This window comes from Vombatus ursinus, unplaced genomic scaffold (genome assembly GCF_900497805.2).
Source record: "Vombatus ursinus unplaced genomic scaffold, bare-nosed wombat genome assembly UNPS02014832.1, whole genome shotgun sequence".
Lineage (NCBI taxonomy): Eukaryota > Metazoa > Chordata > Mammalia > Diprotodontia > Vombatidae > Vombatus > Vombatus ursinus.
The window spans coordinates 59455106-59473486 of record NW_020954610.1 but is presented as its reverse complement, the minus strand read 5'-3'; the positions used below and the strand labels follow the sequence as shown (position 1 = coordinate 59473486).

Genomic DNA, 18381 nt, shown 5'->3' with positions numbered 1-18381 from the left:
TCATCTTCCCATAGGTAGAGCATCTTCTCATATACTGACACTTTTGCCCACCCCAATACTTTTCTCTCCAGGGTAAAGACGGGAGTGGTGAATGACCCTCAAGAGAGCTAGACCCAGTCCAGCCCTAATTTTATGGCAAGAGTTGGCAAATAATAATAATCATAGGCTCCTCAATGCAGAGCTAGAAGGGAACTTAAAGGCCTTCTGGTCCAATCCCCTTATTTTACAGATGAGGAAACTCAGGCCCAGGAAGTGTCAGTGACTTGCCCAAAATCATATAGGCAGTAATCATCAGGGTTAGAATTTGAACTCAGGTCTTCTGACTCCCAGTCTAGTACTTTTTACACTGTCCCAGCTCTTTAAGGTTTTCAAAGCATTTTACACATGTTTTCTCCTTTCATCCAACCTCTTTGTGGCCTACCATCCAGCAAACTGCTGCCAACCACCTTCCAAGGCTCAGTTCTCTTAGTGTCCTCAGGGGATTAGGGCTCATCCTGACCCTGCCCTCAACAGCCTTTCCTTTCTTCTAGCCAAGAACCTATTCCTTCTTCCCAAGTTTAGTTTCCTGTCTAAACTGCCTTGGAAGCCAGTGACTCCTGGATTCCTGGTCTCTCCTCCCCTTGCTCCTACCACAGATGAATATTTTTGGAAACTTCTACTCAGAATAAAATGTATCTTTTTTTTTCACTTTGGATGAAGAGAAAGTATCTTGGGACCACACACTGAGGGTGGGGCTTGCTTTCCACACTCATGTACAGAAGAATTCCCCCTTCTTCCCCAGACAACTGGGGGGAGGGGAGAAGGAAGAGAAAAAAAGGAAGCCTTACAAGAGGTTGGCTTCCACCCTCCCTTCAGGGCCCACCATTGTCACTGTGCTTAGCTCTGCTCAATCACTTGCCTAGACCTGGCAATTATCAGAGCCCCTCTATCATTGTGCCTTGAGGTCATTCCCCTCCCAACCCCCCAGCCGAAGAAAAGGTGGTCTCATTATGGGCATTGATGGGTCAAGTAAGGACACTGGTCAGAGGGTGCAGTACCCAGAGGAATGCTTGCTTCCAGTCCACCTTAGGAAGGTACTGCTCTCTCAAGTCCCTCCATGACCCTAACCAAGTGGAAAAGACAAAGAGCAAGTCATCTTGAAGAAGAAGAATGGGAGACAGGATGGTACAGTAGAAAGAGGTCTGACCTTGGAGACACAGAAACAACCCTGCCAAATACTACCTGAATTAACTTTGAACTGGTCACTTCACCTCTCTATGGAAATGATGAGGTTGGACTAGATGACTTCTTAGGTCCCTTCAACTTAAAATCTATGATCATCTTATAAGAGGAGTGTTTCCAGTGAGACTCACATAGATGAACCATGGCTGGATTCCATAGGGGCTAGGATTCTGCACCCACTTCCTTTTCCTACCCAGACACATGGTTCAATCTTGGGAGCCTGGCCTCTGATGAGAGGAGTGACAAGGCTCTCTTCTCACATGCTTCATCTTATTCAACCTCAACTCTGGTGCTCAAGGGACAAGTTTATGTACAGCTTAGATTAGAGTTCACACATGGAGTTTCCCCAGAAAGAATAAAACGATACCAGTGTACGATGTGAATCAAGTATAGGGTATGTAATTTATTTCTACAGAATTTTAGGCATAGGACACTAACATGCACATACTTGACAAAAACAAAACAAGATTTAATAATTTATAACTATGATTACAATCTGTTAGGAGGTTGATAGTTAATCTTCATCAAACATAAGACAAGTTGCAGGACTATTGATTAGGCATCTCATCTCTTCACTGTTCAGAATTCTTTTAGTACATACCTGCTGGTAAAATGGCCAAACTTGGGCCAGTCCTCTTGTTGGTAACCATCTAAAAGTGATGAAGTAGTTGCTAGGGACTGCCATTCCGCTCTGATGTGATAAGACCCAAGACTTCTAAATCTGTCCATAAGGTTGCATTTGTACCCAGACATACTCATTTTAAGACAAATATCCATTTTCCTAAGATCAAGAAAGAGCAGACATAAAAGAAAACAGCCCAAACCCAGCCTCAGGCTTGCCAGAGCAGGACATGTGCTTAGGTACCAGATGTTCACAATGGATGCCATGGTTGGGATTGGGATAAGCTGCTCCTTTCCCCAACGCTCTCTTGGGAAGCAGTTCAAATAAGTGCTGACACAACTCAAAGCCAGAAAAGTTGAGGGGGTTAGTCATTCCCTTTCATGTATCCATTAAACCATCAGCTCTTCTGGCTCCACAGTCAGTCAATAAATATTAAGTACCTACTGTGGGCCAGGCACTGTGCTAAGCACTGAAGAATTAAAGATCAGTCTCTGATCCCAAGGAACTCACAGTCTGATGGAACTACAGCCAATATTGGGGTTCTTTATCATCTCAGAATACAGACCTTTTAGTACTGAGTCACACATAGCTGGAAGCAGTCCCCAAAACTCCTGTGTGATCTGGACTGGAACCAGGAATGGCAACTCTGAGCACTCTTCATGGGATGGCCCCTCTAGGCCACGTCAATCTCACTACATTATGATCTTTAATCAATCCTTAACAATTATTATTCTGTTAAACATCTATACAACAACCCTACAAAATTTTTTAATTAAAATTCTACAAGTCAGGACAGGGATGGATAATTATTCCTATTTCATAGCCAAAGAAATTGAGCCTTGTGACTTGACCAAGATTACAGAGTCCCAACTCCCAATCCTGTGTTTTCACACTGAACCGTGGTTTCTTTCTTGGATTTGTGGCTGGGTTGGGAGGTTTTGGGAGAGAGAAGGAACATGGAGAGGTAGGAAGGATAGTGAAGCATGAACCCAGTAATGGGGGTTCCAGTCAGATGAAGAGGTCAGTAAATAGCGAACCTCCATTCAACAGTCTAGTCATTGTAACCAATCAGTTCTAAAGGCCATTTATCCACTGATGAAAGGTGAGAGGAAAAGGATGGTATGACTGTTTTATCACTGTTTTTTCTGCCAGAGTCAATTTGTCTTCTACCTCCTTCCATATTTTCCTCTTCCATATAGAACCTCTCCCCTCCCCCCTCCACATCCCCTGCCCTCCACCAACCAGTGCCTAAATGCTACCCTTGATCAGCCAAGACTCCACCTCATTTCTCTTTATGCACTGGGCTTTTCCTTTCCCTTCTTTCCATCTAAATTTCTCAGTCCTGTCTATTATTCCTTCTCTGTCCTGCTTGGTAACTGGCTCTTTCATCTTTTATGGCTAATAATAAGTTAATGAGTTAACTTTTTCAAATATCGTGTATATTAGCAGGGTCTTTCTTAAGGCCTTAATCCATATATGTGGGAAATGTGGGAATGAATTTCAAGCACTATTTATTTTGTAACTCTACTCCAACCTCAAGCATGATACAGTTTCCTATGGGACAGCCCTGTGATACTGAATACTGAAGTATTTAGAAGGAGATATGACCCCTGGTTGGCTAAGTAACCTCTGACCCTTCAGTGCTGTGCAAGTATGGAAATACTTTGGGAAAAAAGTTCAAGAATCAGGCAGACAAGGCACAGACTTTTGAATGAGTGTCTCTAGGGAGATCTCCCACAGCATTCTGTATCACAGGGCTATTCATGAAAACACCCTATGTTTGTGGATGAAGTAAAGTTAATTTGGGTGCAGGGGCCATTCCATGGACCTCTCAAATCTCAACCATGAAGACAGCCACTTATGCTACTATAGCTATTGAGATAATATATGTAAAGATAACATTTGTAAAGTAATAACATGCATAAAATGCTTTGTAAACCTTAAAGATCTATATAGGCTGGGCAGCTAGGTGGCACAGTGGATAGAGCACTGGCCCTGAAGTCAGGAGGACCTGAATTCAACTCCAACCTCAGACCAAACACTTGACATTTACTAGCTGTGTAAAGTCACTGGGCAAGTCACTTAACCCCAATTGACTAAAAATGAAAAAAAAAAAGATCTATATAGGCACCAGTCTGTTAAGTCATTACTATGTATCATGCACTGAATAATCCCTGGTACAAATAGAAGCAAAAAGAAGAAAAAAAAAAAGATAGTTCTTGTCCTCAAGGAGTTTACATTCTGATGGGGAATGACAGCACACAAAAGGAAGGGGGAGGGGAGGAAGGTGCCCATACTGGGCCATGATGTCAAGGTCTAGAATGTCCGAAGTGGTGCTAGGAGGCGTATGAAGATTGATCGTCCCGGTGGTGGTTGTTCAGTTGTTTCAGTCTGGTTCTCGCTCTTTATGACCCTATTTGGGGTTTTCTTGGCAGAGATACTGGAGTGGTTTGCTATGTTCTCCTCCAGCTCATTTTACAGATGAGGAACTGAGGCAAACAGGGTTAATTGATTTACCCAGGATCATATCGCTAGTAAGTGTCTGAGGCTGGATTTGAACTCAGGTCTTCTTGATTCTGGACTCAGCACTCTATCCACTGGACCACCTAGCTGCCCTTGACTGATCTGGGTCTTCCCCCAAAATGGAGGCCCTGGGAATAACTCACCAATGGGAAAAGGGGACCGGCATGGAGGAGGGGTATTCCAAAGTGAGATGGCCACAGAGTTAGAAGTTCCAAGGTGAGGAGCCACTGAGGAAGGTACCAGGTTGACACTGCAGCTGAGGCGTGGAGTTGAAGTTCAGAAAGTCAGAAGCACAGTTGGGAAAGGAATGAAGGTTGGCCAAAATGGAAGCCGTGGGAGGAACTTCTCAGCAGAAGAAGGGGGCTGGCACAACCAGGAGAGAAATACAAATGCTGGCTATTGGGTTGGTTGGCAGTGGTTTAGTGCCTTGCTGAGCACTGGCATCAGCACCCCATCTATGGAGACTGAAAGTTTAATTCTAATCAACAAACATTAAAAGCTTACTGTGTACATGGCTGTATGATAGATACTGGATATACAAACACAGAATAGTCCTTGTCTTTACAGAACTTACAATATACTGATGGGGAGTACAGCATGTACACAAGTAAATAATTTGGTGAGCATTTATTAGGTACCTACTAGGTACTAGACACCATTTTAGGCCCTAGGGATACAAAAATAAAAATAATACAATCCTTACCTTCAAAAACCCGACATCCTACTAGTAGGAAACACAGCATATACACAAGTAAGTATAATTCTGTAGGCACATATTGAGTTCCTACAATGTGCAAGGCAGTGTGTGGGCATCCAAAGGCAAAAGTAAAGCAGTTCCTGTCCTTAAGGAACTCATATTGAAAATATCTACAAAGTAAAAGAAAGTAATTTCAAGAAGTGCCAGGGTTGGGCACTTGGAACTAGACATGTGTCCAGCACACCACGATTCACCATCTCTGTTCTCTCTCACTCCACTTGAAATTCTAAAATAACTCCCCTTGAGTCTAGGCCCCTGGGTAAATACCTAGCAGAACTTGGGATCCTAGTATTGAGGGGCATCATAGGTACAATGGAGATGAGGTTAAGGATTGTAGAGGCCCAAAGAAGCTGGTACCAAAGAACCCCAGGCCCAAGCCCCTAGCCCAGTAGGGCCTCTCTGCTACTCTTCCAGCTTTCAGACTAAACTTGAGCTGTTTTCTAATAAGTCAAAATCGAAACCTTTATTAAGTGCCTACTGTATACCAGGCAGGCAGGAAGTTCGCACAGTGCCTAGAGTGCTGGGCCTGGAGTCAGGAACACTCCTCATCATCAGTTTAAATCTGGCCTCAGACACTAGCTATGGACCCTGGGCATGTCACTTACCCTTGTTTGCCTCAATTTCCTCATCTGTAAAAAAAGGGGAATGGCAAATCACTCTGGTATCTTTGCCAAGAAAACTCCAAACACAGTCATGTAGAGTTGGACACGACTGAAAAAAAAGAACAACAAATGTGTCAGACACTATGCACCAGGACTACAAAAAAGGCAAAAGACAGGCCCTGCCCTTAAGGAGCTTACAGTCTAATGATGGTCCTCTCCCCCACACCCAAATAGATTGCAAATTAGCCCAATGTTGTCTTAACTTTAGCACAGGCTTAATGGGTCATAGTGTGCAGAAGGAATTAGGAGAAACATTAGGAGATGTTTTAGACATCTCTTGGAGAGAGATTTAAGGACATTCTCTCCTCTATTCACCACCATGCTCCTCCTGTGGGAGAAAGGACCTAGGCCAGAAGCAGTTGCATGGTAGAGAAGGGAACCAGCTTCAGGGACTATGCTGGTAGCCATAGAGCCAGCAGGGGGATTCTTCTTGGAGTGGGCCTATGGACTCTCACTGAAAACCACAAGGTCACTTCTCTTTGGGACCTACATGATTAAAGCAGTGGCAGGAGGGGAGAAAGGCTACAAGCTGATACGAAGCTTTATTGCTCAGAGTGAAAAAGTGGAGGAAAGAGCTCATCTGCTCTTGGGAAGCCCAGGGAGCTCATCCCTTTGAAGGTTTACAAGTCCCTCCCTTGACAATGGATAGGAAAATTGTGCTGACTGAATTGATAATAATTACCCACCCCACCCACTAGCACAAAATCATTAGGATTTAGGATGTCCTAAGGTCCCCCCGAAAAAAAAGTTACACAATAATAAAAGAACTGAAAATAATCATACACAGTTTCAACTAGTGTAATTGAAAACAGCCAGGCAAAATAAAGTTCCCAAAATGATTGGGCCACATACTTTTTTCAGCAGCCTAAATATAATTCCTCCACCTCCTTGACACCAGGAAGTAGAAAAGGACTGAAATAAATTCAATCAGTATCCTGTAGTTTTGACTCTGGATTAATCAGGATTACTCCCTAAAGTAGATTGTCCCCCCAGACAGATTCAAATATCTTTAGGATTATAGGAGCCCTGAACAACTTGGATTTTTAGGTGTAGTCCCACAGCTGGCTACCAAGATAGTGGCATTTCCTGTAGCTGGAAAGTCACTTAGGGCTCCAAAGGAACACACACATTTTGGCAATACCACCTGGAAGACCCACAAAGACCACACTCAGAGAACCATTGATCCTTTGGGCCTATTCCCCTGCATCCAAGCAAGCAGACCCAGACGGAAGAGAATCTAGTCTATTTTTAATGATCTCCAGGAGAAAACATAACCTCCTACCAGAATTATTCCAATGTCTAATGCCCCTCACAATTGGGAAATTATTCCTCTCATTCAGTCAAATCTCTCTTGTATCTCCTCCCCACATCCCATTGTGTAAATTTATTTCTCTTTGTTCTTCAATGGAATTGAACAGCTGGATCTTTTTAATAAATGAAGCGAGACTACACAACTGTGCCAAAGTCAACAGAGTCATATGACAGGCAAGAAGACCAATGCCATCTTTAGGTTACGTTAAGACAAGTGTAATATCTAAGACAAGAGATATGATAGCCTTGCTTCCCTGGTCAGACTAAATGGGGATTATTGTGCTCAGCTCTGGAGACCGCAATTTAGGGAGTATGAATGAATGAATAATTATTAAGCACCTACTATGTGTAAGGCACTGTGCTAAGCCCCTTGCAAATATATTATTTGATCTTCACAATAGCTCTGGGAGGTATTTGAAGAAACTTAAGCAGATAGAAGTTAAGAAGGGTCCCACAGCTAGTTAAATATCTTAGGCTGGATTTGAATTCAGATCTTCCTGACTCCAGGACCATTACTCCATCCACTGTACCATAAAGCTGCCTCTGTGAATGAGTAATCAATAAGCATTAGCACCCATTTTGTGCCAGGCATTGTGCTAAGCACTGATGATACAAAAATCGGCAAAAGACAGTCTCTGACCTCAAAAGGTTCACAATCAAATGGGGAAGACAACTAGCAAACCAAAATGTACAAACAAGATCTACGCAGGAGAAAAAGAAGATAAAAGAGAAGATGCTTGAACTAAGAAGGGTTAGAAAAAGCTTCCTTGTGGAAGATGAGATTTTGGTTGGGACTTGAATGAATGAATGAACAAATATTTATCAAGTCCTCACTTAAAAATAAAATGAGATACTACATAAACATTATTAAGTACTTACAAAAAAATAAAACCAGATATTTGTAAAGTACTATAAAGAAGGAGAGTCAGCTAGGTGGCGCAGTATGTAGAGCAGCTGGGCCTGGAATCAGGAAGACCTGAGTTCAAATTTGGCCTCAGACTGTACTAGCTGTGTGACCCTGGGCAAGTCACTTAACCCTGTTTGCCTCAGTACCCCATCTGTAAAATAGGGCTGGAGAAGGAAATGGCAAACCACTTTAGTATCTTTGCTAAGAAAACCCCAAAAGGTGTCACGGAGAGTTGGATACAACTGAACAACCACAACAATAATAACAACAACAACATAAAGAGGGAACTAGGGGTCTCAGTGGACAGAGTATAAGACCTGGAGTCAGGAAGTTCTTTAGTCAAATCTGGCCTTAGATACTTACTAGCTGTGTGACTCTGGGTAAGTCACTTAACCTCTATCTGCCTTACTTTCCTCAACTACAAAATGGGGATAATAATAGTACCTACTTCCTATGGTGGTTGTGAGAATAAAATTAGACTATTTGTAAAACACTTTGCAAACTTTAAGGCATGTCTTTAATGCTAGCTGTTATTATCATTATTATTATTATTATTATTATTACTATGTGCAAGGCACTGTGTCAAGTGCTGGGTATACAAATAAAAGCAAGTAAGACAATACCTGCCCTCAAGGAGCTTACATTCTGAAGAGGGAAGACACCACATGAAGAGGAGGTAGAAAGGCATGAAGATACATTTGAGGCAGCATGGTTTGGAAAAGGCCTGCTTCCAAGAGGAGGGCAACCAAGATGGTAAAGGGCCTCAAACTGTCTTCAAATATTTGACAGTTGTACAGAGGCAGGGGAGAGGTAGGGAGGGAGAGAGGTAGGGAGGGAGAGAGAGAGAGGAGAGAGAGAGAAAGATAGAGATTAGAATTGTTTATGGCTTGACCTCAGCACACCTGGGGACGTGGCTTGGTGCTGTGGAAAGAACATTATTGTCTCTGAAGTAAGAAAACCTGGGTTTAAAACCATGCTCTCTGATGCTTACTACCTCTGTGATCTGAGACACATCATTTAATCCTGGTTTAGACTGCTGTCTTCCCTCCTCCCCTGAAGAGATGAAAGTTGCAGTCCACCTAAAGACAATCACCTCTTTCCCCCTTTTCTGAAGGGATTAGGGTATTGATCAGAGGGAGTTCTTTTTGATTCCTACAGGTCACCTGTGACCAGCAGGGGAAGAACCTTTAAGGGTGGACTTTAAGGGGGTGGGGGTGAGGGAGGATGTATTGGTTTTAGAAGAATGATTGTCCAGGGGCATTCTCCAAAGATTCGGTGATGCTTGTTCTATGAGATGAAGAAGAATGTTAGCCCTAAACTATATTTTTAATCGTATTGTGACATTTTCTTTGCTTGCGATTTTTATAAATGTTACTTCCGAACCTCTTGTATTAGAGACATGTCTAAGTGCGTGAGTGGAATCTGCCAATTTGAACATCTCTCTTTGAGCTAGAAACGCTTAGATGTAAAATAATGATAAATTAATAAAAATTGTTTCTGGCAGACTTGTGCCTGAAACACAGAGTGCAATATATTAATTTTTTTCTTTGATATTAGGAAGCTATATTGTTCAACTCATTTCTAGACTTCCACTTTGGGAATTAGCTTTATAGCCTCTGGTATATTCTTTTGAATACCCTCAAGTGCTGCCAATTCTTCATCCTATGAGAGTGGATTTGACTTGAGGAAATAGTCAAAAGTCATTAGAAGCTAAGTTTGGTGAATAAGGTGAGTGATCAAGATGGGGAAAACCACTTTGGGGTCAAAATGAGCTACCACAATAAAATAATGATTCATTTTCTTTTGTGCCACAAGTTTCAAAAAAAATTTGAGCAATGATGGTATCCTTGGAATACATGCATAACTTCCCAAGGTGACTACTCTGATGGACAATATTCATTTGGCAGCTAGGTAATTCAATGGATAGTGCACCACTTCTGGAGTCACGAAGACCTATGTTCAAATCTAGCCTCAGACACTTACTAGCTGTTCTGATCCTGGGCAAGTCACTTAATCTCTGTTTGCCTTAGTTTCCCCATCTGTAAAGTGAGAATAATAATAGCACCCACCTCCCACTGTTGTTGTGAGGATTCCCATGAAATTGTAATTATATAATGTGTGCCTGGCACACACTGCTATAAAAATGTTAGCTATTGTTATTTGAACATATGCACTTCTGATGTTTTTTAAAGTCAGTCTTAATTATAATCACATGAAATTCTTGAATATTTTAAAGGTCCTCTCAGATAATTCTGTTTTTTTGACCTTACCTTCCTAGTTCTTATTTCTCAAAATCCTAAAGAAGATTTACAAGATATAAAGTTCTTAATGGCCTGTTTAGGTTCTGGAGCACATACATACGTATCCCTCCAGTCCCCATCTTTGAGTTCCATTTTGGTTTGGCTTTGGTCTAGTCTGAATAGGTTTACCAACTCTCCCAGATTTCTTTAGAGTCTCCTCAAATACCCTAGCATGCTCATGAACTCTGTGAGGGTGAAGATTGTCTTTTGCTTCTTTATGTAACCTCAGCCCTTAGCCCAGTGCTTATACTTATACCTATATAGTAGGCTAGGTGTTTAATAAATGCTCATTGCTTTGACGTAGCTGAGTGCCCAACATACTGCCAGCACATTTTTTTTAAATGTTCAGATCTGATTTTGTTTGGGTAGGTAACATACAGTGTGGAAACTCATCTGTAACTTATTGTCTTAGAGGGCTTCCAGAGGGCTTTGAAAAGAAACATCCCCAAAGCCACATGGCTAGTGTGTCAGAGGCAGGGCTTGTACACAGGCCTTCCTGGCTCCCAAGGAAGCCCTATATGCCTTACACCAGTGCTTTGATGTGCCAGGATGCAGAGGAAGTATAAAAGAAATACTTGGTGGCGTAGTAGGTAGAGTGCTGGACTTTGCTAGACTCAGGAAGACTAGAGTGCAAATTCTGGCTCAAACATTTCTTATTAGCTGGGGGACCCTGGGCAAGTGGCTGAAACTTTTTGCCTCAATTTCTTCATCTGAAAAAAAAAGGATGATCATAATAATAACATCTATCCCCTAGGATTGTTGCAAAGATCATGACAATATATGGAAAGCATTTTACAAACCTTAAAATACTATAAAAGTTAGTTATAATTATTATTATCCTTTGGCAACATCAGGGGGTGGGGAGGATGAACAGGGGGCCCAGAAGAAGCATGAGTAGTGGAAAGAGCACTGAACTGACTGAACCTAGGTTCTAATCCTGACCCTGCCATTAACTACCTTTGTGACCTTGGGCAAATCACTTAATATCTCTGGGCCTCAGTTTCTTCAACTTGTAAAGTGAAAGGGTTAAACTAAATCTCTAAGGTTTCTTGTCTCTTTAACGTCTTCTGAGGGCAAGTTCAGAGGCAGCTAGGTGGTACAGTGGCTAAAGTACCTTGCCTGGAGTGAGGAAGACCTGAGTTCAAATCTGGCCTCAGACATTACTAGCTGTGTGACCCTGGGCAAGTCACTTAACTGTCTTTCCTCAGTTTCCTTATCTGTAAAATGAACTGGAAAAGGGAATGGTAAACCTCACCAGCATCTTTGCCAAGAAAATCTCCAGATGGAGTCATGGAGGATTGGACATGACTGAGCAACAGTATACACTACACATAATAGAAACTTAATAAATAATTGTTTCCTTCCTTGTTTCTTTCCCACCCCAATACCACTGTACCCCAGAGCCTGAGAATTATAATGAACTTAAAGGGCAAGATTCATTCCAGACTTTGCAACAGCAGACTGAGAATGCCATATTATAGACCCTGGCAGGTCCTTCCAGGATCTCCAAAGGCAGGAGCACCCTCTTGCTACAAAGCCCAACCAGCACTTCATAAATCATGTTTTCTGGCATGGTTCATAACATGCAACTGGATTGAAAAAGTCTGAAGAAAATGTACACCAAAAATGTATACACATAGAGATATATGCATGTGCATAGATGCATATATACATATATGTAAATATAAACATGTACACTCACACACACATTTATATATCTGTGATATAGTAAATAACGTGTGTATTATGTATATACATATGTATATAATACATATGTGTGTATATACTGTGTATGTGGAGAGAGAAAGAGAGAAACAAAAACAGAGAGAAAAAGAAAGAGAAAGAGGAGGAGAGGGAGAATTCTGACAAGTAGAGAATTGCAGGCTGTGACCCCAGAGGCATGGGATGTGCAAACCATGAATGATACCCTAAATAGCATATCATGATATCACACTTACATCTACATTATCTCATTTGAACCTCACCACAGCCCTATTAAGGCAGGCAGAGTGGGGATTTCTGTCCCCCTATTATTTTTTTCACTTAATAGTATTTTATTTTTTCCAATTACATGTAAAGGTAGTTTTGACTTTTATAAGAGTTTGAGATCCAATTTTTTTCTCCCTCCCCTCTCCAAGAAGACAGCAATCTGATACAGGTTAAACCTGTACAAGCACATTAAACCTATTTTCACATTAGTCATGTTGTGGTGACCTATTGAAAGTCACACAGCTAGTAAGTGGTGGACTCAAACCCAACTTTCCTGTCTTCAAATTCACTGGTCTTTCCAGACAATCAAAAGATATTTTGCGTTTCCTTGTTGCTGTCTGCTACCACTTTTCAACTTACTGTCTTAACTCTCTTGATGTGTCGTTTTAGTGTCTAAGGGCATCATGGGAAGAGCAGTGGCTTTTGGTGTTAGAGACCCCAGGGTCCAAATCGTGGCTTTGCCACTTACTAGCTGTGTGACCTTGCGTAAGTCACTTAACCTGAGACTCAGTTTCTCCATTTGTAAAATAAGGTTGGATTAAATGAATTCTAACTTGCCTTTCAGCTCTAAATCCCTGACCTCCACCTTATTCCCTGACATTATCTTCCAATTTGAAATTTGTCCATTGGAAATGCTTCTAACACCTTGACCTCACAGTTTTTAAACCTCTAGGGACGCTTCCCACCTCTTCTTCCATTCCATCTCATCCACACCTGAGTATGGCCCCACTTGAAACCTCACCATTACTGGCAGTAATAGAGTTCTTTCAGTTGTGCAGCGCTCTTTATAAATATTATTTTATTTGATCTGTGAAGTATCATCATCCTCATTTTACAGATGAGGAAACCGAGGCTCAAAGAAATTAAGTGACTTATCCAGGTCACACAACTATGTCACTATCAAGGCAGGATTTGAACTCAGGTCTTTCTGACTCCAAACCGAACCACCTCCCATGTGCCCTATCCAGGTTACACAGCTAGTAAGTATCTGAGGCAGGATTTGAATCCAGGGCTTCTGACACCAAAATTCACTGGTCTTCCCATGGCACCACCAGACTCTAAGACATCCAGTGGCCACATCCTGCGTCCTTTAGAGTAAAGTGAATCTCCTTCAAAATCTTGAATTCTGAAATTCTACTGTTTAACCACAACCTACTATCCTTCTACTTCTCCCACACTCTTACTGCTAAACTTGCTTTTTGCCCCCTAGGTCCCTTCTCCCAGACTTACTCCCCTTCTTTTGCCTCCTTACCCAGTTTTGACCCTGTGGTCAGCTATTTCAATGGCTTCTTCTCTACCCCCACTGCTACCACTCTCATCCAGATACTTAAAAAAAAAACAAAACCACCATGCATTTTGACTTCATTGAACAGCAGTGCTGATTTTGCTGACCGAGCTACAAGCTACGAAGGTTATATTTCATAAGAATAAACTGTCCTTAACGTGCTTACCATTGTGTGAAGCAGAAATTCATGCTGGAACAGTTATGTCTTTGTTCTCCAGAAACCATATTTATTGTGTGCCTTGTTGAAACTCCCCCACTAAAAGCCTCTTCTGATGCCTCATCATGACTGGGAGGTGACCCTGAGCTCTCAGAGTTTAGTGCAGCCAAACAAGAGGCCTGGCACATTGTAGATCCTTATTACCTCTCACCTTGACTACTGCAACTGCCTTCTAACTGTGGTCTCCAATCTCCAGTGTCCCTCCCTGAAATCCAGCTGTTACCTCACTACCAGAGGGATCTTCCTAATGCAGAGAGAAATTGAATGTGTCTCCTTTGCTCCAAACTCTTCAGTGGCTATCGCTTGTTGCTGTTTGTTCAGTCACTTCAGTTGTGTCTGACTCTCTGTGACCCTATTTGGGGTTTTCTTGGTGAAGATACTGGAGTAGTAATAACAACAGCATTATGTGATGGACTCATGATGGAAAATGCTATCCACCTCCAGAGAAAGAATTGATGGACTCTGAATGCAGATCAAAGCATATGATTTTCACTTTCTTTTTTTTTATGGTTTGTTTCTTCTTTCACAGCATGACTAATAAGGAAATATGTTTTACATGATTGCACATATATAACCTGTATCAAATTGCTTACCGTTTTAGGAAGGGGGAGGGGGAAGGGAGGGAGGGAGAAAAATTTGGCACTCAAAATTTTGTAAAAATGAATGCTAAAAATTGTCATTATATGTGATTGGTAAAGATAAAACACTATTTTAAATTATTTTTTAAAAAGATACCAGAATGGTTTGTCATTTTCTTCTCTAGCTCATTTTTTATAGATGAGGAAACTGACACAAAAAGAGTTAAGTGATTTGCCCATGGTCACACAGCTAGTAAGTAAGTGTCAGAAGCCAGATTTGAACTCAGGAGGAGGAGTTCCTGATTCCAGGCCCAGCACCCTATCCACTGTTCCACCTAGCTGCCTGTTAAGCCTGTTGTTTACCAAATAAAAATTCGTATCTCTTAGTCTGGCATTCAAGACCCTCCATGACCTGGCTTTCTACTTTAGCAAATACTACTCCTTTCCACATGGGCTATTCTGGACCGCTCACCACAACCCTTGTTCATGTTTCCCGTTTTTCTTTCTTTGTGTCTATTAGGCTCATGATATTCCAGGTGTCTAGAATGCCCTCCTCTCCCAAACCATCTCCAGTCTTTTGAGATCTCCATCCCTTGAAGAATCTTTCTACTTACCTCTACTTCTTAGAATCCCTACCTCCTTTCAAGGCTGAGCCCAAGGGCCTTTGCTCCTTCAAGAGGCATTTCCTGATTCCTCCAGTCTTTATCACTCCACCTCACCATGTTTGTATTTTATATATAATATTATACACACACAAGTATGTATGTGTATCTTTATCTCTTGCATATTCTTTTCTATGAACATGTTGTATTTCCCTAGTACAATGTATAGAATGGAAGCTCCTTGAGGGACAGGGACTAATTTTAAAATTTGTGTTCTCATTGCCTAATGTAGTACCTGGCATTTTGAGGAGGGGGTAGGGAGTAGAATGGACCTGAGTTTTTATTGTTATGCAAGGAAGAAACTCCCTGGATCAGTACAGACAAGCACCTGCCCAGCAATTTATTGACTTTGAAAGCTACTGAGAGGTAGCCTACTCTGCTGGATAGATCAGTCTTGGAGTCACACTGACCCTCATACACACAAAGGGCTAGACACACGACCCTCATACATGTAGACCTTGTCATCTTGGACAAATCATTTAACATCTCCAGTTCATCCAGTCCCCACCCCGTCAATTCTTTAAGGCTTGGCACATAGTGGGGGCTTGGCAAATGCAGTGAGTTCTATCCCTTAACTGGAAATTTTTCTTTCCTCTGACTTCAAATGTATCACTTTATGTCTCTTGTGTTCTTAGCATAGCCTATTTTGCACTATGTTTATTATAGTGTTGACTATTTGTATATAGAAAGCTGCTAAGTGGCTCGGTGGATAAAACACTGAGCCTGGAGTCAGAAAAACCCGAGTTCAAATCCAGCCTCAGACACTTAGTAGCTGTGTGACCCTCAGCAAGTCACTTAACCTCTGATTGCTTTAATCCACTGGAGAAGGAAATGACAAACCATTCCAGTATCTTTGCCCAAAAAAACCCCATGTTTAGTATGGTCCATGGGGAAGCGAACAACATTTGTATATATTGCTGTATCTTTGCTGTTAGACAAAAAATTCCTTAAGGGTAAGGATCGTGTCTTAATTACCTTCTTTATTCTTATTTCTTCTTAATATATATTCTATCTTCTTAATTATCTCAATTATCTCTTTCAGGCACCTATCATAGTGCTTTGCATCTAGTAGGAGCTTAATAGTTGTAGAATGAACAAATTAGTAAATGAATGGTGTTTTGGTAAATGGAACTGGAGATGCTTCAGAGTTGCTAGAATTCACTTCAAACCAGACAATGAAATTATACAGTGAAGACTTGGGTGTCCCTGGGAAGATGTTCATTTTTCTCATCCTGACCCCTGTTCATCTCCTCCCTGTTACATAAAGCTAACATTTCCCCCACCCCTCAAGACTTAGGCAAAGCACCAAATTCAGTAGCGCTGTCTCCTAATCTTTCCAATCAAGTGAGGGTGATTGAAGTGCTGGGATTCCCAAGACCTTCTCTGCAGTCTGGCTCAGGACAAGAAGACATGATCTATGACACAGGTAATTAACCTTGAACTAGGGTTTGGCTGTGGAATGCCATGGAATGCCATGGCTATCAACTGAGCAAGTGATTAAAGAAAGATGCTGGAAGTGAAATGGAGGTTAAAAAAACAACAGCATGGTGAGAGGAACTGGTTACTATGAATTTATTCTTATTCAGAAAGGGAATTGACTGTGAGCAATTGTGTATGTGCAAAGGATCTGTGTGTTTGTTTATTATTAATCAACACTGAAAAAGGTTCTCATAAACCAGTTACCTGAGGGAGACAAAGGCCCTGAGTATGACCATAAGAGAGGCAGGGAAGTGGATAGAGCTGGCTACCCGAATCCTGCTCATTCACATACCATACTACCCATATGCCATCTTATTTCTACCAAAAAGCTGGGTGTTGGAAGTTTTCACATAAATAGGAATGTACTGAGAGATGCAATGGGATTCCTTCCCTGGGGACCTTTTGCAGTGAGTGCAATGGGAAAGGTTAGCTGATTATGATGGCAGCTGAGACCCTACACCAATTAGCCCAATGGCCCCTAGATCTGACAAAATCATTAGGACAGGGAAAGCAGGGTACCCTGGAATATCAGGTGGGAGTTTGAGGTGTGGGAAGGAAGACAGGTAGCCTAGTGCAGGAGGTAAAGAAGGTAAGTGTCATTCAAAGAGCAGAAAAATAGTAATCTTTTATATCCATATAACGCTTTACATTTGTAAAGCACTTTCATGTTATCTCATCTAATCATCATAGCAACTAGCAAAATGGATGACCATTTTGTAGATGAGCAAATAGGCTTAGACAGTTCAAGTGACTTGTTCAAGGTGTAATACATGAATAACTGGACCTGGAGTCAGGAAGACTCCGTAACTGAGTTCAAAGATGGCCTCAGACACTTAACTGGCTGTGACTCTGGGCAAGTAATGACGTTTGCTTGACTCAGTTTCTACTCCCTAGGGTTATTGTAAGGATGAGGTAATACTTGTAAAGCACTTTGCAAACCTTAAAGTGTTATATAAATGATAGCTATTATTATTATTATTATTATTACAATAAATGATAGTGTTGGGGCAAGAACTCACAGTCTCCTGACTTGAAGTCCGTTGTTTTTGCTGATAAACTGCACTCTCGATCAGAACTGTGAGTAATAACTAGTGATTTTCTTCAGACAAACCAAATAGGGCAGAAAGGAATGGGTCAAGGTCAAGTTAGGACTTCTAAGCATCAGGACCATAGAGACCTCCAGCAGGAACACGGTAACTTGTGAGGTCAAGACTGACTGAGAAAGCCTCTGTTAAAGTCAAAGGGAGAAAGTTATTTTTGTGTGTGAGGACTGAACTTCAAAAGTGCCCAAAGTGACTAATACATCCAGGAGTAAAAGAAAATGACTACCAAGTCCATACAGGACAGTGTGGAGCCCAGGGTAAGTTTGGGGAAACCAGATAAGAGCTGTCCACTGCAATTCAACATTGGATATAACATTGTTGATAGGTTGATTAGTTTTGCTGAACTGTTTTTATTTTTTTTCTCTTTTTTATTCCATTACAAGAGATACCTCTTTGGGGAGACGGAGAGGAAGGTGTATGTTTAAAAAAAAATGTTGATGTAAAAACAAAACGTATAAATAGAAAAAATGTTGAAAGTAACATGCAGAATTATAGACTTTTTGGGGGGGGGCAAGCAATGGGGTTAAGTGACTTGCCCAGGGTCACACAGCTATTAAGTGTCCAGTGTCTGAGGCCAGATTTGAACTCAGGTCCTCCTAACTCCAGTGCCGGTGCTCTATCCACTCCACCACCTACCTGCCCCCCTACATACTTTTTTAAAAGTAGAATTTTGATGTCTTTGGTTTTTATACCTCTTAGATTTCTCCAATATCTCTCCTTTTCCCTCTCCCAGAGGGCCATCCTTTATAACAATTTTTTAAAGAG

General features: G+C 41.5%; 1 protein-coding gene across 3 annotated transcripts in view; it reads left to right on the top strand.

Annotated features, from left to right (window-relative positions):
- CUNH16orf96 (chromosome unknown C16orf96 homolog) overlaps positions 1–1532 on the top strand; it is a 96358-nt gene extending 94826 nt beyond the window's left edge. For 2 of the 3 annotated variants that reach the window (XM_027839009.1, XM_027839005.1), the window contains one exon: positions 531–660. In XM_027839009.1, the coding sequence (XP_027694810.1) occupies positions 531–561 (31 nt within the window). In that variant the 3' untranslated portion in view covers positions 562–660. Of the gene's footprint in view, positions 1–530 lie in introns of all 3 variants that reach the window. The other variant, XM_027839007.1, reaches the window with a different exon arrangement.
- Positions 1533–18381: the final 16849 nt, after the last annotated feature.